This window comes from Moschus berezovskii, chromosome 26 (genome assembly GCF_049115385.1).
Source record: "Moschus berezovskii isolate FMDL1 chromosome 26, NW_MosBer_1.0, whole genome shotgun sequence".
In the NCBI taxonomy this organism is placed as follows: Eukaryota; Metazoa; Chordata; class Mammalia; order Artiodactyla; family Moschidae; genus Moschus; species Moschus berezovskii.
In genome coordinates this window covers 9183425-9206403 of record NC_142485.1, presented here as the reverse complement: position 1 = coordinate 9206403, position 22979 = coordinate 9183425, and the positions used below count along the sequence as shown (strand labels likewise).

General features: G+C 49.3%; 1 protein-coding gene across 1 annotated transcript in view; it reads right to left on the bottom strand.

Moving 5' to 3' along the window:
• Window positions 1–3577: 3577 nt before the first annotated feature.
• Window positions 3578–22979, bottom strand: part of SFRP1 (secreted frizzled related protein 1) — a 42144-nt gene continuing 22742 nt past the window's right edge. The window contains exon 3 of the mRNA XM_055416637.2: window positions 3578–6968. Within this exon, the coding sequence (XP_055272612.1) occupies window positions 6646–6968 (323 nt within the window). The 3' untranslated portion in view covers window positions 3578–6645. The remainder of the gene's footprint in view (window positions 6969–22979) is intronic.

Sequence of the window (22979 nt, the reverse complement as noted above, 5' to 3'; positions counted from 1 at the left end):
GCATACGATGCCTTTGTTCCTTCAGACAATGGGCTCAATCTTCTAAACAAAGAGGCTAAATTACCCAGATCTGCACAAACTCTGTGGGGGACTCGAGGGCAAAAATGGAAACTGAGACACTTAAACTACCTCCCACCCCCAATCTTTTCCCAGGTACAAAGAGTGATGGTGATGGTCGGTGTGAATTGTTAAAAGGTACAACAGAGGTGGGACCATGTTCAAGAGGGGGTATCCTCTTCTTTCCAATCCTCACCCTCTCTCTTTTTAAGGAAATCTAATGTGCAGTTCTGGGGTTTGATGGCTTTATTTATCTTTAAGTCCTGACTTCCAGGGAATCTCAGAACAGCCACCAGCCCAGGATTCCACCTGGCTGGCTGATGGACTGCTAGGATCCTAGAGCGTGCCGTTTCAGGGCTCGGGACTCGGGAAATCCAGGGAAGAGAGAAGGTAAAACCAGTCCTTGTAGCTCATGGATGCCTACAGCAGAGCTCTGCTGAAATGCTGGAGGGCAGGGCCACGAGATTTCAGAATCCTTCACCCCTGCCCCATCCACCAGCTCCAGCGCTCAGGTGATGGGAAGGTCATCCTAATTTAAACCACGTGGTGGGGTTTCAGCTGTGGAAAAATTGCTGGATCCTGTCTCCTACCTCCCACCTCCCCCTTCCCTCCCCTTAAACACACACATGCAAGTTTCCCTCCCTTTATTTAAGCAAACAACTTTCTCGGTGATTAAGTACAGCCTCCACTTATCTAAATAGTCCACAGATGTATAAAGACACAGGCGCTCTGGGCTCCTATTTGCAGCCTGTTCTGGTACCCATCTTCCCCAAACCTACAAAGAGCAGCCTTCCTGGGCCTTCGCTGACAGCAATTCCTCACGCCTGGTCCCCCAGTAAATCAGCCCTGTTGGGCAGGCTGGCCCCAATTTATCAAAGAGGTGGGATTTCCCCTCCAAACACTTCATTCCCCGCCTCCACCACCCCTCTTTTCGTGGCCTCTTCCATAACCTGAGCTTGAAGCTGCCCAGATGTGAGCATCACAACGTGGAAGGTTCCCGTTCTGTTCTCAAATCCTGATACTGCTGGGCGTTGGAGGGGAACACCAGCTGGAGGTGAACTCCAAGGCCCCCCGCAGTGGGCCGGGCCTGGTAGGGGATGAAGGGTGGGGGAAGGTTGGTTAAAGAGCGGAGGCGGGATGGCTAATAGTTTGCTGAGCAATTTTCTTTTTTTAAAGGAAAGGACCTTGGGGGAAAAGAATCACCCCCTGGAAAGCTAAGACAAAAGTGAACTCTGAATGGACGGGGAGAATGGACTCGCAGCTTTGAGTTTCTAACTGCGACTATCGCAGTTTTTCTTTCCACCCCAAAGTTTGGTTAATATTTTGAGTCCTAACCCAAGAGATGGCATTAGTACCGCTGGGAGCCGGGACTCTGCTGAGCGGGCGGCCCTTCTCTGTGCAGCTTGAAGCCTCCCAGGACCAGCAGGGTCAGCCCCGCCCCTCACGCTGGAGCCAATCAGAAATGCAGGCTTCAGATCTGTCCAATCAGAACCTAGATTTTAACGCAGTCTCCAGGTGACTTACATGCACATTAGAGTTTTGAGAGGCCCTCTTGGAGAGCCTGATGTACCCGCAGTAAAGAGTTAGGACTGAAGCGACTTAGCAGCAGCAGCAGGTTCATCCCCTCCCTGGTGTACCGCTTTTGATTAATACCTAATAAGAATAGAACTTCAGACTGGGCTGCAGCAATCCGAAGCGTGTGAGGAGGAGAAAGGAGGGAAGCGGTGCGCGCTCAGTCCCCTTGAACACTTCGACTGTAGCCCACCAGGCTCCTCCGTCCATGGAGTTTTCCAGGCAAGAATTCTGGAGCGGGTTGCCATTTCCTACTCCGGGGATTAAACTCCTGTCTCCTGCCTTGGGAGGTGAATTCTTTACCACTGCCCCACCTGGGAAGCCCTGTAGGTAGGGAACGGAGATGCCAAAATAATTGTCCACCTCTCAAGCCCAAGCCACATATGCCCTACAGGATGTTATGCAAGGAAGGATCCAGTGGACTGCTGGCGTCTGGTAAACCTGGATCACTAGTTCAAAGCTGAGATCCTAAGGCCCCAGGGAAAACCTCCCGAATCTGAATTTCTGGGACTGGGCAGCAGAAACCACACGTTAGCAAGCTCCCCTCGGTGACACATGCTAAGACTTAAGAATGAGTCTCCTTAATTCCTCTGAGTACTGTAGGATGGTTGGTACAGGTTTCTCTTTCTCAGGAGAGAAACTGAATTGCTAGCACTTCTGGCTTCATCATTGCCTTAGACCACCCACCTACCTTGGAGAACATGTTGATCCTTGATCTCTTTTGGTCCCTGAGTTGAAAAGCACCTGTGCGATTCCTTCAAGAGGTGTGAGTGCTATGCACCCTGAGGGCAAAGCTGCTCTTCTTGGTGCTAGAGCATCTTTTAGACATGAGGCTCAAGCAGTCCTGACCCTTGTACACCCCAAACTCCAGGACGACACCAGCTGCTTTGTACACACACTTCACCATCTTTCTGGTGATCTGATTTTTAAATATTCACAAGAGCAACGAGAATGTATGGGTCATAGCAGTGGGGTTCCACTGGCATGACACTGACACCCACACCCAGCTTAAGAGATTTTCCTTATCAGCCAGAGGGGAACGAAAAGGAACTGTCAGTCTCTTCCTTGGTCAGGCTGGTGTAAGCATGGGAAAATCTTCTGCTGCTGGAGCACAACTTAATGGAATTTTTGAAAGTCCTCATACCAAGCCTTACAAAGTGTCTCTGTGCTTAGGTGTGGTCTGGGGGAATTTGCTCACTTCTGGACAAAACTGTCAGTTGTCTGAGGTTCGGAAGTGCCTTGTTAATCAGGAAACAAGATGCAGTTGTCACTGTCATTGCTCACAGAATACAAAGTCACAGAGAAGAACTCCTTAGGCAAGAAACCTTTAGCCTAGATGAGACAAGCCGGGCTTGTCAAGTGTACCCCTGGGTCCGGAGGGAGGGCCCAGACCTTCTGATTCAGACCTTGTTCCCCCAGGACTGGGTTCTGGATCCAGCAATGCCGGTGACCTGGAAGCCCCAAACTCTCTGAGCAAACTTAGCCATCTCCCATCTGAGCATCTCATCTGTTAACAGGGAAGATATGGTTTCCACTAAGGCTCACTCCAGATACCAAAGAGTTTTCAAATCTTAGTTGGAATTTTAACATTGAATTTCTGGAGGGGAAAGAGCATCTGAAACCAAAAACATAGAAAAGGCAGGGTCGAAAACTACATTCTTGGAGAGCAAGTATTTAACCTTCTCTCTGATCTGGAACACATAGCCAGGAGAAACTTCTGGAAGTGATTCAGGGGAGCAGGTGGTATACATGGGGTGGGGTGCTGGTACCTTGGGGCCCCCAGGTACTCTGCCATCCCACCATGCCCTGTTACCATTTGCAAAGTATTGAATGGAGGCCAGAAAACATCACTGGAAAAACTGAAGAGAAGGGGTATGTGTGTGGCGGAGGAGGGTAAACGGTGTGCCATTGCGGCAGGGGGGAAAGTCACCACGCACATTACCACTGATTAATTGAGTGATTTTAGTCAAGTGAATATTGATACATGGCAGGAAAAGCATGAAAATAAAATGAACAAAAACGGGAATTACTATTAACATAAGTGATAACATCAAAACATCTGGTAAAATGCAGTTTAAAAAAACACACAAATGAAATGGAATGTAAAACATTTTCACAGTATTCAAAGCATTTATAAGAGATTTAGGTTCTATAAGAGGAGTGCTACAGGGAGGACCCAGAGGAAACAGGAATCTCGTCTGTGTCCTGTGTATCTGCTGGCGACAGGTCAGAGGGACCAGCACATTGTTCCAGGGGAACCTTTTCTAAAACAGAGCCCCTAAGCCCAAAACATCCACACACTTATGGCAGAGCAACTGGGTACTTGGAGTCTGCTGAAAACGACAGATTCTAGGTTTGCACAATGAGGTCTCTGTCATTTACAGACCCAGATGCCTCAGGGAGCCCTTGGTGCTAATTTACAGCCACCCAAAGCCAAGGGTGACGCTGGATGCTCTACAAATACAATAGTCTTGGAATTCTCCCCTCCCTTTCTGTCTGCTAAGGAAAATGCTGATATTCCTCAAAGATTTAGCTGAGTTTTGCCCATGACGTCACTGGATGCCACCCAGGAGGATGATTTTAAACCTTTACGAAGACGATCTTTGCACTAGCAATGATTACCAAATCACCTACCCCGCTCTTCTGGAAAGGAGGGAGTGAGCAAGCCCATGAATCTCCAAGTTGGTTTCAGCATACCCTTTGTTAAGAAAAACAATGGTTTGTGATCAAATGCAGCTCTGGACCCAGAGCCTCCCTTCACCCTAAACTGGCTGACGGATCACAGTCCAGGCTGTCCCTTGTCCACAGTGAGCCTCAGGTCCGGGGCTCTGTGACCAGGGTAAACCTACAGTTGCAATTCACATTTCCAATTTATTCTGAACTCTTATCTGAAAACACCACTTCCTACCTGAGAATTCCCATTTAAAGTCTATCTATTCACTGATAACATTTCTAGAGTAACTGTTGTGCCCCACACGAAGCTTTCCCAAGGCCCCCACCCTGAAGAAGCCCTGTGACATGACAACCTCTGTCCAAACAAGCAGATACATAAGAGCACTGAGCTTTTGGGTTAATCAATCAAAACTAAGACCCAGATCCAGGCTTTCATGAATTGCTCCGAATTTCAGTTGACAATAGGAAAGGACGATTTTCTAATTCACTAATATATATATACACACATTTTTTTTTAAAAAAATCATCCAAAATTACAGGCAAATCACATACAATCCCCAACACTTTATGATTAAAGGTCAGAGAGAATAAAAAAATGTATTAAATGATGGATCACTAATTGTCAGGGGTTCATTAGATCAGGATAACCCTCAAGTAGGTAACAAGGCTGGCAGGCTTGTTTTTCAGACTGTAGTTTAGGAAGTTAACAGAGGGAGCCACTGGGTTGATGAGTCTGCGTTCCACTGCAGCATCAGATTCACCCAGAGGGACAATCACTAAAGTCCTCGAGGTGTTACAGAGAATTAAGAATCCAATGTGAGGAAGAAATTAACATTAACTTCTTTTTTTGGAATTGCTTCCTATACATTAAACAAGAGGAGTCAAGTTGCTTCCACGAATGGGTTTATGTACATCAGTTATTAACACAATGGCTATGAGAATTATCTTAGGGCCCTCAGGGGAAAACCACAGTTGCTTTGCTTTCTAAATTCCCTCCTTGGAATGGTGAACTTTGTAGCTTAACTTTCCCTCTGCAGAAATGAAAACAAAATATTTTGTTAAGTGCAGGAGGACAGGCAGGCAGGCTATTCTGAATGTCTCTGATCTCTAGGCAATCAAGTTCAAAGGAATCCATTCTTCACAAGAAAGACGGGAGTGGGACGCACTGTGAGTTTAAATTAGAGTGACATTGGGCCCAGGGTGACCCAGAACCCCTCAGGAAGGAGAACCACAGCTACACTTCCAGGAGAATCCACCTCCCACAGAAAATACCCAGAAAGACAGCTGCTCAGCTAGAAAGTGACCTCAAAAGCATGCAGAGTCCCTCATCTTGCCACACCTTTCCAAATGCTCCGTGGAGACTTTTTAAACAAACAAACAAAAAAAAAACCTTGAAGAATCAGTGGGTTTGTTGGTTGCTTAAAAACAATGTGAAACAAACAAACAAGGGAATTAGATTAATAAGCTCTTCACCCAGTGACAGTTTGCCCTAGACAAGCAATTTTCCGTTTTTCTCCTTTAACTGTTTTTTTTGAAAACCACTAACAATTGCCTTCCCAGTCTATGAGTCATCACCTCTGTCACCCAAGGCAGGCCTATGCTGCCCTCCACGTGTCAGGGGGCGAGATCACAGCCGGGTCTGATGGTAACCACCTCCAGGGCATCCAGACAGGCTGGTCCGTGTCAAGGACCACACGGCGGGGGCCAGGCACTGCACTCCCCTGGGCTGTTTCTCAAGCTCCCCCTCCCCGCACCGGTCACTCTCTGGAGCTGATCTTCATGGTGAGTGTGGTATTGTGTTGGTTTCTGTCTGAACAATGGACAGAAAGAGAAAATTCCTCTGGAACGGAAAGCCATGCATTTTGTCAAGAGTTAGAATTTTCTAGTTCCGAAGGCACAGCCTAGCTGATAGGTCCATAAGTGGTTTTCAGTGACACCGAGAACGTGGTGGAGGCCAGCGTCTGCTGCCCTCGCTAGCTCTGGCCGCCAGCCCCCTTTCTAGGCCAGCAGTGTGGCCTTTTTTAGTGACTGTGTCTCTGGTGGACCCTGCTGGACTGTAGCTCCCTTTCCCCCCCGGGGATATGCTGCTCCACGTGTAGGTCTTGAGAAGCTTCCTAATCTAAGTGGGTTTCTCACCTGGGCGTGCGGCTTTAAATATCAGCTCTACCTGTAGGGGGGCTGGAGCCTGGGGAAGGCGGGAGGGTCACGGATGCTGCAAAGCAACTGGGTTATGCCAGCCCTCCACCTCGAAGGAACAAGGGGGTGGAGGGGGAACCACCGGGGGTCCAGGGGCATCCGCTCAGCCCTCACCCCTCCCCTCAACCCGCCCCCCCTCCCCAAGAATCACTTGAAGACCGACTGGAAGGTGGGACACTCGTGATTCTTCATCTTCTTCATGAAGTTCTTGAACTCCTTGTTTTTCTTGTCCCACTTGTGGATGGCCGTCAGCAGGTATTGGCTCTTGACCTTGCGGCCCATGATGAGGAAGTGGTGGCTGAGGTTGTCCAGCTGGTGGCAGGGGCAGTCGGCCCCGTTCTTCAGGTACAGGACCAGCTTCTTCAGCTCCTTCTTCTTGATGGGCCCCAGCTTCAGGGGCTTCTTCTTCTTGGGGACAATCTTCTTGTCGCCATTTTCCTTTTTCACTTCTTTGATTTTCATCCTCAGGGCTAGAGGGGCGAGGGCAGGGAGGGGAAGAGGAGAGGAGAGAGTTTTAGAACACGGCTTTTCAAAAAGCTAGTGGGGAGCTGCTGGATAGCACAGGGGGCTCAGTTCAGGGCTCTGAGATGACCTCGACGGTGGGATGGGGCTGGGGGGAGGGAGGTCCCAGAGGGAGGGGATATATGTACACATATAGCCGGTTCACTTGGTCATACAGCAGAAACTAACATGACATTGTAAAGCAATTATACTCCAATTAAAAAAAATAATAAAACATGACTTTTCATCCACAACCACAACCCACCTGGGGGCTGAAGAGCAGGAGAAATAAAAAGCAAAAAGCACCTCAAAGAGGGAGGCTGTATGTATCTATTCTACAGATAAGGACCAAGGTCTCAGGTGACCTTCACACACAGATTCTGCCCCTCATTTTTGGTGTATCTGATGGTATCTTAATAGCTGCCACAGGATGTCATGAGTGGCTCAAACAAATGTTCAAAACCAAATCATGTGTTTCTTTTTAAAAACTCTGGGACTCAGACGGTCATACAATGCTTCAAGAGAAGAAGGGGACCCTCTAATCCAATCAAGGCCATATAATCTAATGGTGCAGGCCTCGGCACTCAAAGAAAAAACTTACCCTGAGTTTGTTGTTTTGTTTTTTTAGGAGAAAGTTATTGGTTTAGTTTTTTTTTTTTTTTTTTAACACCCAAAGGACCTAAAATTCAGACTCTGGAAATAAGACAGACAAGACCTATGTGTGTGTTGCCAGAAAGGGGAAGCTAACTGCATCAAACAGCAGTGTCCGACTTCAGCATCAGGACTGCGGTTCTAACCACGGTGCCTCCAGGAAGTTCAGACAGCAGGTACCACCACTCATCAATCACTAGATGGCGGCACTAATGGGCTATCCTATCCACAGTGTAGACCCACAGAACCAAACTCGACTTGGACCTTTCAACCCACTGGAGACAGTCCTGGTGGGGGGTCTGATGGATAAATCCAGGTGGCAGTTCCTCAGTGGCAACATGGTACCCGGCCTTCTTCCATTCTCAGCCTGGCTCCCTGCAGAGAGGGAAAGCCAATCCTTCGGCCAACTCCACCGTCTCATCTTTCTGTCTCTACGGAGCCCGAGCTGACAGTGCTTGGGTGTTACCGTGTGGACAACACACTCCCGTGCTGGCTACACAGGGTTAACTGGGGAGGGGAGATTAGCGTGGAGGCGTCCTGTAATTGGAAATCCACCAAGAACACAAACATGGCATGCCCATAACCATCAGCTCCCCTCAAACACTGGCTAGCCAGGGATCGCCCCAAAGGAGTTGCAAACCATTTCTAGATCCTGATCACCAGATGGTATGTCCATCCTCCGAACTGCTCTGAATTCCAAATCGCCAAGCCCTCTCTTTTAAATATCTCCAAGCTTCCACCCACACTCCATGAGGAAAGACTTGAATCTGAGCTACAGAACAGTAGCTAGTGATTAGGAAAGCATCTGGATGTCAGCAAGTGTGTTGAGTATTCTCCACGCACCTCCTCCATGAAACCTAATAGTGCCACACAGAAGGCGCAATTATTCCCCCCATTTAACAGATGAGAAAACTGAGGTGTCAGGGTTGCCTTTACTTGCCCAGAGTCACTGATCCTAAACTTAAACTCATAGACTGAGTGTCCACTTGTAATTACCGTGCTGTGCAGGCTGAATTGCAACATTCTTTATAATGAAGCTGACAATTCAAGCATTGATTAAATGGACCAAGAAAATAAGGGAAAACAGGGTCAGGGCTCTCTTCCCAGGTTCACCCACATTTCAAAAATGGCTTTTACTTAATGAAATGGTAAGAGTTCCTCCCGGTTGAAAGGAGCTATTCTGGCCAAGGTAACACTGCATGAGTGATGGCTTTATTATTTAATGTTTAGTTGAATAAAAGCACATCCTTGGCCAACCAAAGAATTAGGAGGAGGGAGAAATCCTAGAACAAATCTTCAGGGGATATGTCCAAGTCAGGAAACTAAATGTGCTCCCACCACCTTCTCTTAAGGAAAGGGTTCTAGATCTCCAGCCTCTGGGCCCCATGTAACACCCCAGGCCCTCAGCCTGGATGAAAGACTTCAGTCCCAAGGGGGGCAGAAGTTTTGGGGACTAGTCCAAGCAGCAGAGGGCTAGCCCTCACCCCGAAGGCTGGACAGACCCGCACACAGGGGAGTGTGCTGAGCACAGTCTCCCTAGGAGCTCCTGGCTTTACCCTCCACCACCGCCGCCGAACCAGTCACCCCCCAGCCCTTCTGATTTCACTTGACTCCCCCACCCACCTGGACCCTGAGGACAAAGCAGGAAGACCCGAAGGTGGGAGAGCATCAAATAGGAAGCAGCACCGATCACCCTCCGGGACCTCTGCCCACTCACTTGTGTCCAACACTTTGCGATCCCAGGGACTGTATAGCCTGCCAGGCTCCTCTGTTCATGGGGATTCTCCAGGCAAGAATACTGCAGTGGGTAGCCTTTCCCTCCTCCAGAGGGATCTTCCCAACCCAGGGACCAAACCCAGGTCCCCCGCATTGCAGGTGGATTCTTTACCGACTCAGCCACGAGGGAAGGCCAAGAATACTGGAGTGGGTAGCCTATCCTTTCTCCAGGGGATCTTCCTGATGCAGGAATCGCACCAGGGTCTCCTGCATTATAGGCGGATTCTTTACCAGCTGAGCTACCAGGGAAGCCCCGATGTCTGCCCAAACAGGCCCACCTGGCTCGCTTGTTCCCCTGGTTGGTTTATAATCCTTGTACCTGGTGGGTCACCTGAGAAAAGACTTCACCTGTGCGAGTCTGTAGCTCACTGAACAAGAAAGTTCTGGGGACGAGCCCGAGAGACTCCCCACCAGGCTTGGTGGGTTTGGCTCCATCTCTACCCACCCCCTGCACTGCGAGGACCCACTGACCCAAGGAAGGCAACCGGGACTTCAGGGAGGCGAGGCAATGGGGACGCATGCCAGGTGACCCTGGACTACTTTCCAAGGTCTAAAGCCACGATCCCAGTGTTGCTATAGGAGTGATCAATGACATCACTGCGGGAGTAGGGGGGCAGGGCAAGGAACAAGTGCATTTCCGGGACAACTGGGCTCCTCCTTTTCTGCAGAGAAGTGAGCCATCGTCTGGGGGAAAGAACCCCCAGGACGGTCACTCTCTCCGTGGCTCCTGACATCATGTACAGCAACCATCGAGGCCAGGCTCTGTAAGAAGAGACTCGGGACTCGAACCCACACCTGACCTCGAAGAGCATGCTGGTTCCCACTACACCATGAAGGGGTTTCAAATGCCAGTGCTCCAGTGGAAACTATTTCCCTCTTTTGATTGTGTTGCTTTTAATCACAACTCAAATCAAAAATTAATGTTCCTTTGCCATGACCGTGTCAAAGAATTTGGTTTACATAGGTGGGGAGAGGGGAGGGAGCAGCCAGTGATGGAAATGTGTTTTGCATTAGACTCTCCACTTCTTGCCATTTGGCTCACTTTCTTTTTTTGAGGTGGGAAAGAGGAGGCACATGTGGCCAGAAATTACTACCATCTTTTCCATCTTCCAGGGGTTTATTTTAGCGATGCAGATTACCATCAATGTTTGGATAGGTGATTAGCTGTCCCAGGTTGATTTCCCCCTTCCGTGCGGCTATGTGTGCAGCCCCCCACCACGCCACAGCCAGGGGCTGCTGGGTTGGGGGGTGGGGTGGGGGACTGACCCCCAGCACCTCTCCTTCCCCCAGCCAGCCTCCACCGCAGCCACAGCCCGGAGCCCCAGGGACTTCACCCACGGACTGTGTTCGCATCACATGCAGTGCTGGGGCGCAGGCAGGGGAAGCCCGAGGATGGAGCGGTTGGGCTTACAGCTGGGGTTCAGCTGGAGTCCCCGGTCCTGGGTTCAGACTGTGTTCCATGTTCAACCACAGAAGCTGGTTTCGAGCTCCCAGAGTCTGCATTCTGCCTGCGGGCCCGGCAGGTTGACCATCCGGAAGGCCATGCTGGGTGGTCCTGGGCTGACTGTGACGCCCACCCCCAGCACCGCAGCCCCCACCCCTCCCTATGCTTCTGTGTCTCCTCCCGGGGCTGTCTCCCACGGGTGATGAGTCCTCCTCTGCCTCAGGCCCCTGATCTCAGCGTCCCTGAGCTAAAATGAAACAAAGAAACAAAAACAAAACCGTTCTTTGTTGTTGTTTTTTTTTTTAGCAACAACTTAACATCCTCTGACAGTAGAATAGGACTCCTGCCTCTCACCTTGCTGGTCACTGCCAGCAGGAATTCAGAGACCAAATACTATGAAAACCCTAAACTTAAGGTCACAATTAGGGCCATCTGGTTCTTTCTCCACAACCTTAAAATTAAATAACCCCTTCTAACAGGGAGCTCAGCGCACTATGCTCTGTGATCATCTAGAGGGGTGGAATGGGGCTGCGGGGGGTGGGAGGGAGGCTGGAGAAGGCAGGGACATATGTGTACATACAGCTGATTCACGCTGTTGTACAGCTGAAGCGAACACAACACTGGAAAGCAGTTATACTCCAATAAAAAAAAATTAAAAACAAACACAATCCCCTTCTATTCAGATCAACTTTGAAAGCTTCATTCCATGTGCAGTCACCAAAACCATATTTTTTTTTGCTCACAATTGATCCTCCTTCGGTAGCCTCCCCACAAGGCCTGGACATTTTCTGAGGCTGAAATGAGCAGAGGAAGTTCATTACACTCAACCCAAACCCACACTGGCTTCAAAACCGTCTCTTGCTCCTGATCTGCTTATGCTAATGAGGCCACCATCCTTCCAATCACCCGGACAGGAAGCCTGGATGAGAGGCCACAGTTGGCCAAGGGCCAGGCATTCACAGGATCCACAGGGAGGAACTGCTGCAGGAATGCAAGAAAGGGCCCCGAGGAGGAAGGCGGGAGGAGGCCGAGTCAGACCCCAGCTTTGTGACTCACCTGATCATCGTTACAGTGAAGCGTGAATTACAGAGAAAACGAGAGACGGAGGGACCTTCCCTAGGGAGTTCTTGCAACGCCTTCGGAAGCATGGATGGAAAACCAGGAAACCCGGTGTCTCTTGGGGAAGGTGCTTTTCACATGGGAGCAACGTTCCTTGATCTCCCTTGCTGTTGAGTTTAAAGATGAGTGTGGGACCGGAGTGCTGGCCTTGGCAATGGTGGGGAGGTAGGGGGCTGGGTGTTGCTGATGACCTGTGGGAGCCAGAACCCTAGGGGTTGAGGGAGAATCCCAGAGAGCTTAAAACCAATGAGAAAGAAAGACAGAAGGTTTTGTATCCTCAGCCACCAAGCATCTGGAATGTTTGTGAAGCGTTACCCTTGCCAAACGTCTTACCGAAGATTGGGCATATGATCATTTCTACTCCTCTAAAATTACAGTTTGTAAAAAGTTATAAACATATGCAAGAAAATGGTACAGAAATGAGGACATCACATCGAGTATAACAGAAAGCAAATGGATGGTGGATCCCGGTTTGACAAAGAGAAGAAAAGCGGAAACCCAGTTGCTGACAGAGGGGGCTGAGAGCAAGAAAGCCGCCGATTCACAAGGCAGGACCCAGAAACGCCCGCGAGCTAGGGGCCACTGGGTGCTTCTGAATGGGGTTACGGAGACTCTATTAAATACAGGAATTGATAAACCTGCATCGATGCACCCAGATCCATGAGCTGGGCCGTGAGTCCAGATGACCACCCCTCACCCACTCCAGCAACAGCCAAGAGGTTTATTCTGTACAGAAAGTTCGATCCAGACAGACTGGGCTTGTGTACACCGGACACACAGGAAGATGGCGTGGGAAGGAACAGCCCTGACGGCTACGGGTTCGGTGAAAGCTTGCAGTGAAGAGTGAGACTCTGAGCTACAGCCCCAAGCAGAGGATCCCAGAGGGTTCTATCTGAAGAAACTAGCAACGCCAAAAAAGAAGACCCACAGCTCCCTCCAACGAAATTCCAAAATGAGGCTCAAAACTCACAGGGCACGCATGCACACAGAGTTCCAACTTAGTGCTTTACTCTTAAACTCAAAAGGATCAGCAGGCATTTAAAGGAAAGTCTCTAAATGTGAATAAGAGACGAAAACATAGAAAACACACGAGACAAACGAAATCAGAGCTAACAGAGACGAGGTAGGCTGCCAAAGAAACCTTTTTACAAAGATAACAAACGATACTGTATTCGCGAAATGAGAACAGAGTTCTTTGGAGCAGAATGTTCAGGGAACCCGAAGAGTATTTGAAATTTCAAAAGGTAAGAGCAGAAATAAATGAAATGCGTGTGCTTTCAGATAAGGGTGGAAACATTCCCTGGAAAGCTGATCAAAATGACAGAGATGGAAACAGGAGAAAGGAAGATGAAAAAGAGGCTGAACCCAGGAGGCCCAATGTCTGAATAAGAGAGAACCAAGAAAACAAACAACGGAGAACCAAGAAAATACCAAAGAGATAATACAAGAAAAATTTCCAGGAAGGAAGAACACAGGCTCTCAGACTAAACAGTGCCCACATCAGGAGGATCCCCTGGAGGAGGGCACGGCAATCCACTCCAGCATTCTTTGGACAAAGGAGCCTGGTGGACTACAGTCCGTAGGGTCGCACAGAGTCAGAAATGACTGAATTGACTTGGAATGCACGCACAGGTCAATGAATGGGTTTTCCCAAGCAGCTTAGCGGTAAAGAATCCACCTGCAATGCAGGAGACTCAAGAGACATAAGTTCGATCCCTGGGTCAGGAAGATACCCTGGAGAAGGAAATGGCAACCTGCTCCAGTATTCTTGCCTGGAGAATCCCATGAACAGAGCTGCCTGGCAGCTACAGTCCACTGGGTCGAAAAGAGTCAGACATGACTAAGTGACTGAGCACACACAGGTCAATGAATCATGACATCCAGAAATACCAGGGATAAAGAGAACTTACAAGGATCCTCCAGAGAAAAAGACAGGATACATCTACTGCAAAGCACCAGACATCAGAATAGCACAGGATTCGTCCACAGCAACACTAGCGGCTGAAAGACACTGGAGCCACGCTTTTAAAATTCCCAAACTCAGGGAAGAAGGAATAGTTAGGATGCCTGGGATCAGTAGGTACACACTACTATATTTAAAATGCATAACCAACAGGAATCACTGTGTAGCACAGGGAACTCCGCTCAACATCATACGGCAGCCCGGGTGGGAGGGAAGTTTGGGGGAAGATGGATGCCTGTGTGTCTATGGCGGAGTCCCTTTGCTGTTTACCTGACACAAGGAACTCTGCTCAATGTCATATGGCAGCCTGGGTGGGGGAAAAGTTCGGGGGAGAATGGATGCCTGTGTGTGTATGGCGGAGTCCCTTTGCTGTTTATATGACACTATCACAACATTGTTAATTGTCTATACTCCAATATAAAATAAAAGGCTTTTTAAAAAATTCAGTACTGAGCCAAACTATCAGTGGGGGTGAGGAGAAGAAAGACAACTTCAGACGTTCAACGATTTAAATAAAAAGTCTTCCATGTGTCTCTTCTTGGGAAACTGCTCTAAAAATGCAGACTACAACACAGGATCAGGAAACTAAAGCTCTAACATAAGATAAAAGCAATGGAAGCCTTAGAATGGTTTTCCAGGCTCAACCAGTGCAGACTGAAACAGGAGGAAAGGTTCAGGCAGATTGGATGAAAACCTGCAGGAATGTTTGGGGCTGAATTCATAACATAAGGAACCAGGTAAATAAAATGAGGTAACTACTCTCTCAGGGAAACAGTGTATAAGAAACAAAATATAAATGCAGTATACCACACAGCTCAACTGTAAATTATATTTACATAATTACAACAAATTAAACACTGAGTATCAATTTAACCAAAAATGTTAATTAAATTGAAAAGAATAGGAAGAAGAGGAAATAGACCTTCTCCAAGACTATAAGATAGACATTACCAATAATAGAAAATCAATAGTGTCTAAAAATTAAGAATTTGATTAAAATTTGTTTAAAAACAAAAATCAAGCAAAAGATAAATCTTTGTCTTCAATCGTACAGCATCAATAAGTAATGTCTAAAAATTAAGTTAAAATTAGATATGGTTTGCAAATGAAACAACTGACAAAGGATTCATCTCCAAAATTTACAAGCAGCTCATGCAGCTCGATAACAAAAAACAAACAACCCAATCAAAAAATGGGCAGAAGACCGAAAAAGATATTTCTTCAAAGAAGACAGACAGATGACCAAAAAACACAGGAAAAGATGCTGAACACTCATTATTAGAGAAATGCAAATCAAAACTACAGAGAGGTATCACCTTACACCAGTCAGAAATGCCCTCATCAAAAAAATCTGTAAGCAATAAATGCTACAGAAGATATGGTGGGAATGTACGTTGGTACAGCCACTGTGGAGAACAGTATGGAGATTTCTTTAAAACGAGGAATAAAACTATCACATGACCCCGCAATCCCACTACTGGGCACATACCCTGAGAAAAACATAACTGAAGAAGACACATGTACCCCAATGTTTCTGCTTTGTTTGCTCAGTCATGTCTGACTCTTTGCGATCCCATGGACTGTAGCCCACCAGGATCCTCTGTCCATGGGATTCTCCAGGCTAAATTACTGGAGTGGGTAGTCATTCCCTTCTCCAGGGAATCCTCCCAACCCAGGGATTGAACCCGAGTCCCCTGGATTCTTTACCATCTGAGCCACCAGGGAAGCCCACTATTTACAATAGCTAGGGCGTGGAAGCAACCTAGATGTCCACAGACATGAATGAATAAAAAAGCTGTACGTACATTGCAATGGAATATTACTCAGCCATAAAAAGGAATGCAGTTGAGTCAGTTCTAGTGAGGTGGATGAACCTAGAGCCTGCTATCCAGAGTGAAGTGAGTCAGAAACAGGAAAACAGATAAAGTATCCTAGGACATACATATGGAATCTCGAAAAACGGAACTGATGAACCTATTTGCAGGGCAGGAAGAAAGGCGCAGATGTAGAAAACAGACTTTGGACACAGCAGGGGGAGGAGAGGGTGGGACTATTTGAGAGAGCAGCATTGAAACACATACATGCGTAAACAGCTGACGGGAAGCTGCGGTACAACACAGGAGCTCAAACCATACTCTGTGACCACCTGGTAGTGGGGGATGGGGTGGGAGTTAGGGGGGAAGTTTAAGAGACTTATAGCTGATACCCCTTGTTGTACGGTAGAAGCCAGCATAATACTGTAAAGCATTTATCCTCTAATTAAAAATAAATTTTAAAAATTTAACTATGGTCTTTATTTACTCCATTTTGCTAACTATCAAAAAAAAAAACAACAGCTAAAATAGCTGAAAATTACTTCCTCTGGGTTGTGGGAATCAGTGGTTGGAAGGCATTGGGCAGAGGCCTGCAGTTTTTTGTTAAAAGCCTTTTAATACTATTTGACATTTTAAATTGCATTTATTCTGAAGCAAAAAACTTAGATTTAAAAAAAAAAAGAAAGCTTGCTGTCTAGTAAAGAGCTGAAATGTATATAAAATGTCAATGAATCACAAAATGGGAGCTCTTAAAAGAAACACAAAGATTACAAATCCAGGCCCTTCAATCCCTATTCAACTAGAGCAGCTTGGCTTCACTTGGGGCTTCTCAGGAAGGGTGTTGTTTGAGTAAGAATTCTACTTTTTCCACCATTCATCTGAGAGGAGGAGGTAGCCTACAGAGTTTGTCAACCCGATCATTTTTCAGATAAAATTAAAAAAAAAAAAAAAACCAGTTACGTTAGCATTTGGATTATTTACTTTGAACAGGAAGGGATGTTCAACCTGGTTCAGCTGAATTGCCTGCCTAAGGCTGAAGGTACTCACAAGCTCTGCTGGGAACCCTGTTCCCTGCCTCTCAGTCAGAGCTCGTTACTTGAGGTCTCAGGGCCTCCCAGCAAGGAGGAGGAAGGCATCGGGTCCCTGCAGATTCTGGGGACCACTGTCAAAGCCATCAGATACACAGTCTCCAAGAGATGCTAATAAAAAAGTCCTCCTGGGACAAGTAACCCCTGACATCACCTGATTCCTAGTGACTTGCTCTCCTAAATTCCTTTTTCTGGGAGACAGGGCTGAAGTTCCCAAACAGATGATCAGAGTAGCTGGGGTGGGGATGATAAGACTGACTAGCTCTTTTCCAAGAGTCCTGTTTGCTCCCCGCCCCCAGGACCAGGAAGGGACCACAGTTTATATCCCCTGTCCCGCCCAGCCTTCCGGTGGGAAAAAAATAAAACCTGTTCAGAGAGCGGACCTCACTGTGCAGTAAGATAGAGACGACCTGATTTTCTACGTTCTGGCCCCATTTTCACGAATCTCTTGGGTGGGTGACCCTGAGGCAGCAGGTGCTGTCCCCAAAGCCGACTGTGCAAATGAGGTTCAGTCACCGCGCTGGGTAAGGGCGGGGCCCAAGAAGCCGAGGCTCCTTCCAACTCTCAGCAAAGGGTCCGGGCTGCAGCAACGGATCCAAATGAGTCCTGCTAACAAAGCCTCACAAAGGCCGCTCCACAGACCTCTGTTCCCAGCAGGGCCGGGGTTGGCATCATTAATTCCTTGAGCAAAGAAAAGGGGCTTGCGCTTGGTCACAGAAACGCAGACTCTCTCCCAGACCACAAACCACACGTGGCATACTTACATGCATCTACTGACTACAGGACAGATGCTACCAAAAAAAAAAGAAAGAAAAACCCAAAGAAAACAAACAAAAAAATGATTGAAAGCAGCTTTTCTTTTTCTCTCATTTACCAAAAAAAAAAAAAAAAACCCAGTAGACACAGAAAATGTTCCTGAGCAATTTATTTGGGGCAAATTATTTCATTGAAATTGTCCTGTTTCCTGGATCCCACATATCTTGGGGAGTTGGTGGAGGGAGGGGGCAGTTAAGGCAGGAGAGTGGATTTCACAACTTTATGCCCGCAGCACCAACACACTCACAAAGCCCTCACACACAGAGCCGGGCGTGCAGCGTCCGTGTCAGCCATCCAGAATCCCACTGCCTAATTGCTTGATTTCATGGATTGTGTTAAATCCCCACTGATTGAAGCTAATGGTGCAAAATGCAAGCCCCACTTTGAGAGCAAGGCTGCCTGGCGTGGTTTTATTTGGGACGGCGTGTGCACTGGCGGCCTAGGCAGCAGGGGCCCGGGCCCCTCGCATTCCCAGGAGGACCGCGTCCCCAAGCAGGAGGCAGAGGAGAATAGGAGACTCGCTCACTTAAATAAAGTCAGTCATGAGGATTGATGGAATCTTGGCTCCAAGTTCAGGCCAACTGGCCAAGGCAAACAGTCCTCCTCCCGGAGGGGTCCCTGGTTTTCCCTTCCTCTGCATTCCACCCCCCAGGGTTCGCCCACATGGCACAGTGGAGTGTGCAGTGGTCTCTTGGACAGAAAAAGATGGGGACGGGGTTTTAGAAACAGGAAGAGGAAAAGCTGTGAGCTAGTCCAGACTCTGAGAGATGCTCCAGAGCGGGGTCCTCAGGACCTTCAGGGGGAGGGCTGGTTAAAACGCAGATTTCCCGGAAGCCCCCACAGCGGCACTGGGATGGGACCCGAGACTCTGCAGTTCTAACCCGTTCCCAGGCAGTGCTGATGCTGCTGGTCTCAGGACCACACTTGAGAACCACCGGTTCAACGGGTGGCAGGGTGGGGATAGGGCGGGCTGTTTGGTCCATCACCTTGGTTATTGATAATGTTGCCCTCTGAGAACTCTTTCTTGGATGGTGTCTGAACTTTCTGGAGGCCCAGGACAGCCCTCCAAACGCATTAAAGCTCAGGCTAATGTCAGCACAGGCACGTCCGAGACACGGCTGACCTCGAGAAAGCGGGTCCACTGCCGTTTTCAGAATCACTGACACCAGTCTCACCAGTGAGGCCGTGACCTTCGGGACGGCCTGTGCTGTTTACATCTCTCGGTTCATCGGTGTATCCAGTCAGGGTTAGCTGAGCTCTGGGGCATGTGGGGCACCCCCTAGTCCATGGATGGGGCTGGGGAGGTGGGCGGGTCTGCAGGAGCTCACGTGGGAGGGTGCATACCTCACTCTTGACTTGAGAAGCTGGCCAAGGTCCCACGGGTCAATGGCAGAGCTGGGATTTGAGTCCTGGGAGTCCAACTCATAAATGATCTCAAGGGGAAACTAACTATGCCAAGAGGAGTGGGGCCTGGGCTGGCACCGTTCCCCACCTGAATCACAGACGGTGCTCAGCTAAGATCCAGGCGAACCAACCTTGTGTGCAGGCTGGGCAGGCAGCCACTGCACCGTGTGTGTGTGTGTTTGTGGGCAGGCGGCCACTGCACCGTGTGTGTGTGTGTGTGTGTGTGTGTGCACGCTTAGTCATTCAGTCACGTCCGACTCTTTGTGATTCTATGGACTGTAGCCCACCAGGCTCCTCTGTCCATGGGATTCTCCAGGCAAGATTACTGGAGTGGGTTGCCATGCCTTCCTCCAGGGGATCTTCCCAACCCAAGTACTGAGTCAATATCTCTTATGTCTCCTGCACTGGCAAGTGGATTCTTTACCTCTGAGCCACCCGGGAAATCATTTCTCACTTCGAGCAAATAAGATGCTCACTGCCTACGGTTCATAACTCCTCCTGCGGGTATTCAGAGGCTGCTTTCTGTCCTTTAAGAGGTGCTGCTGCCTCGGGAGCAGAAGCAAGGCTCCACAGCGAGCCCACAAGACACTAAACATCGATCAACCCAGGGTGCATTCAACCAGATTTTCCATCCAAAAATTTTTTCGATTCCCTGTCATCCCGTGAAGTTTCCTGGGGTGTCCAGCAGGGGAAAGCCCAGGTCATGGGGTGGGGAGGCAAGAGCTCTACAACAGAGCCTGCAAAACAGAACACTTCGGAGACAAAGAGGGCAATTCATTCAGACACTGGGACAACAGGAATAAACTGGGATGGTCCTGGGCAAGGAGGATAAGTGACTGTTCTAACAAGGAGGTGGCCCATGTGTGAAGGGTGGGTCCGTGTTTCACAGACATGGCTAGAGTGGAGGTGGTGGGGAGGGGCCTCGTGGGACCGAGGGGATGGGAGCCCTTCTCCCCCTCCTGGCTCCCAAAGCTGCTAGGCAGGTGCAGAGGGGCAGCCACTGTGAGAACAGTATGGAGGTTTCTCCAAAAACTAAAGACAGAACTACCATGTGACACACCAATCCCACTCCTGGGCATATATCCCCCCAAAACCCAAAAACACTAATTCAAAAGGACATGTGCCTGCCCCCCTCCCAGGGTTCACAGAAGAAGCATTGTTAACGATAACCAAGACATGGGAGCAACCTAAGTCTCCACCCAGAGAGGAATGCTCAAAGATATTGTACATGTACACAATGGAATGTTACTCAGCCATGAAAAAGGAGATTTTGCCATTTGTAGCACATGGATGGACTTGGAGGCCATTATGCTAAGTGAGACAGGTCAGACAGAGAAAGACAAATACCGTATGATATCACTTATACGTGATCCTTAAAGTCTAAAAAATGCAACTAGTGACTACAAGAGAAAAAATAAAGCAGACTCACACATACAGGAACAAACTAGAGGGAACCAGTGGTGGCTGCATGACAGGCGTTGAGGAGCGAGTGGGATAGACGGCTTGGGGAAGACAGGCTCAAGGATGTAGGTTCAACATGGGAATATAGCCAAATATTTCTTAGTAACTGCAAGTCGCAAAAAGCAATAGATAAAATACACTAAAAGCTGGCCTCCTCGCCACTGTCGAGGATCCCAGCTCCTGCTGAGCTCAGAGGGTGGGCACTCCTGGTGGCCAGTGGAATCAGCCCCAAGCTGGGTGTATACTGACTCCTGCTTCCAGATCCTCTGACCTTCCCTGAGTCTCTTTTCTTTCTCTCCACCCACCCGGAGCCTCACACACAGGTAAGGGGGGGCAGATCTGGGTCCTGAGAGCCTGGGGGGAATGTGTGCGAGGGGAACAGAGCAACAGGATGGGGAGCCCCACTCAGGGCTCCTTTCTGCGTCTCCAGGAAAGCTACTTATTAAAAAGAGCATGAGTGCTAAGTCATGTCAGTCCTGTCCAGCTCTTTGCGACCCTGTGGACAGTAGCCCACCGGGCTCTTCTGTCCATGTGATTCTCCAGGCAAGATTACTGGAGTGGGTTGTTGTGCCTTCCTCCAGGGTATCTTCCCAACCCAGGGATCGAACCCTCATCTCCTGTGTCTCCTGCATTGCAGGCGGATTCTTTACCACTAGCGCCACTTAGGAAGCCCTTATCAAAGAAATTTAAAAAAATAAATACATCATCAACAGACTTGCCCATGGATGTGATAACTGCTGCCCTCAGGGTCGAGTGGGCCCAGATGAGACCCCCAGCCAGGAGGGGCGGGTGCAGAGCACAGGCTCCAGGAACCTTAATCGCACTTCTGACCTCCTGCTGCTGCTGCTAAGTCACTTCAGTAGTGTCCAACTCTGTGTGACCCCATAGACGGAAACCCACCAGGCTCCCCCATCCCTGGGATTCTCCAGGCAAGAACACTGGAGTGGGCTGCCATTTCCTTCTCCAATGTGTGAAAGTGAAGTCGCTCAGTCGTGTCTGACCCTTAGCAACCCCACAGACTGCAGCCTACCAGGCTCCTCCATCCATGGGATTTTCCAGGCAAGAGTACTGGAGTGGCTTGCCATTGCCTTCTCTGTCTGACTTCCTAGACAGAGAGAGAAAACATCTGTGTTGTCTAAACACCCCAGCGGTCAATGCTACCTTGGCCCTAGCAAAGTCTTACAAGCCGAGCTCAAGCCCGCTGCAGACACAGCTAGAGTCTCCGGCGGAGAGTACCCACCACCTCTGGTGAGCAGGTGGACACTGGCAAGAAGAGGCTGGTATCGTCCGTACCCACAGGGTACACTTGGTGGAAGCCCCAATGTCCATCAGGAAGAAAATGCAGAACACGTATCTCATCGGATAAGCGCAGCCCTTCTTCCTGGAGGTCAGACATCCTTCCACACACCCAGGAACCTCTCGCAAGGGTAAGTGTCAGTCGGGCTCCGGGAATAAGAAGTGGCCGAGTCCACCCGGGTCCAGGGCCCCCTCCTCCAGCCCAGAGGTCTTTGCGGACCCGTTTCTACAATGGCGGGCGGGGTAAGAGTTCTTCTGAAGAAAGGCTCTGCTTCGTGGCACGGGTGTGTTTAAAGGACACAGAGTCAGGACACAGAAGCACAGTCTGAGAGCAACGTGGGGTCAGAGAGGCCACCCGGCCAAGCAGTGTCCCGGAGATTGGCCAACAGGGGCTGGGAGGACCCTGGTCTCAACTGCCCACAGCTGACAGGGAGCTGGAACCCGGGCCCCCACTGCCCCCTCCCCTTGATCCCCAATCACTGTCCTTCAACACACACTCCGGCTCAGAAAGAGGACCCCAGTCCTGCGGGCACCCACCCCACGTGATCTCACAGGCCTGGCCCCTCTTCTCCAAACGCAAGAAATCCTGCCCCTCCCAGAGGCCAGGACAAAATGCCCCAAACCAGAAAACCGAGCTGCTAAAACAGTACAACCCCACCTCGCTCTCTCTCAGATCTGGCACTTCCTACAAGAAGCCGTGGCTGCAGTGAAGGAGGAGACGGGGGCAGAGGTTGCTCTGCTGGCCCCCCACCCCTTCAAGGAGAGCTTAGCCCCCCTCTCTGGCCCAGGACCACCCATCAGACAGAACAGCGGGCTGAGGCCTGGCACCCCACGTCTCCCCAGTCCAAGACACCCTTGCTGAGCAATCCTGGGGCCTGCCTGGGTGAGTCCCCAACCTGCCTTCCTCTGGGGGCCTTTTGGGGTGGGCCAGGGGCTTCAACAGAGGGAAGTGCTCCTATGCCTCCCCTCACTAGAGCGACCCCACCCCCCAGAAATGGGCTGTCGGATCTCACACCCCTGATGACCACAACCCCAAAAAGCCAGCAACCCCAAAGCCACTGCGTGAGTAGCTGTGTTTCAGTGTCTGTGTCGGAGTTTTGGGGTGTGGGCCCCTGGAATTTCTACACGGAGGGCTCCCTGGGAGGAAC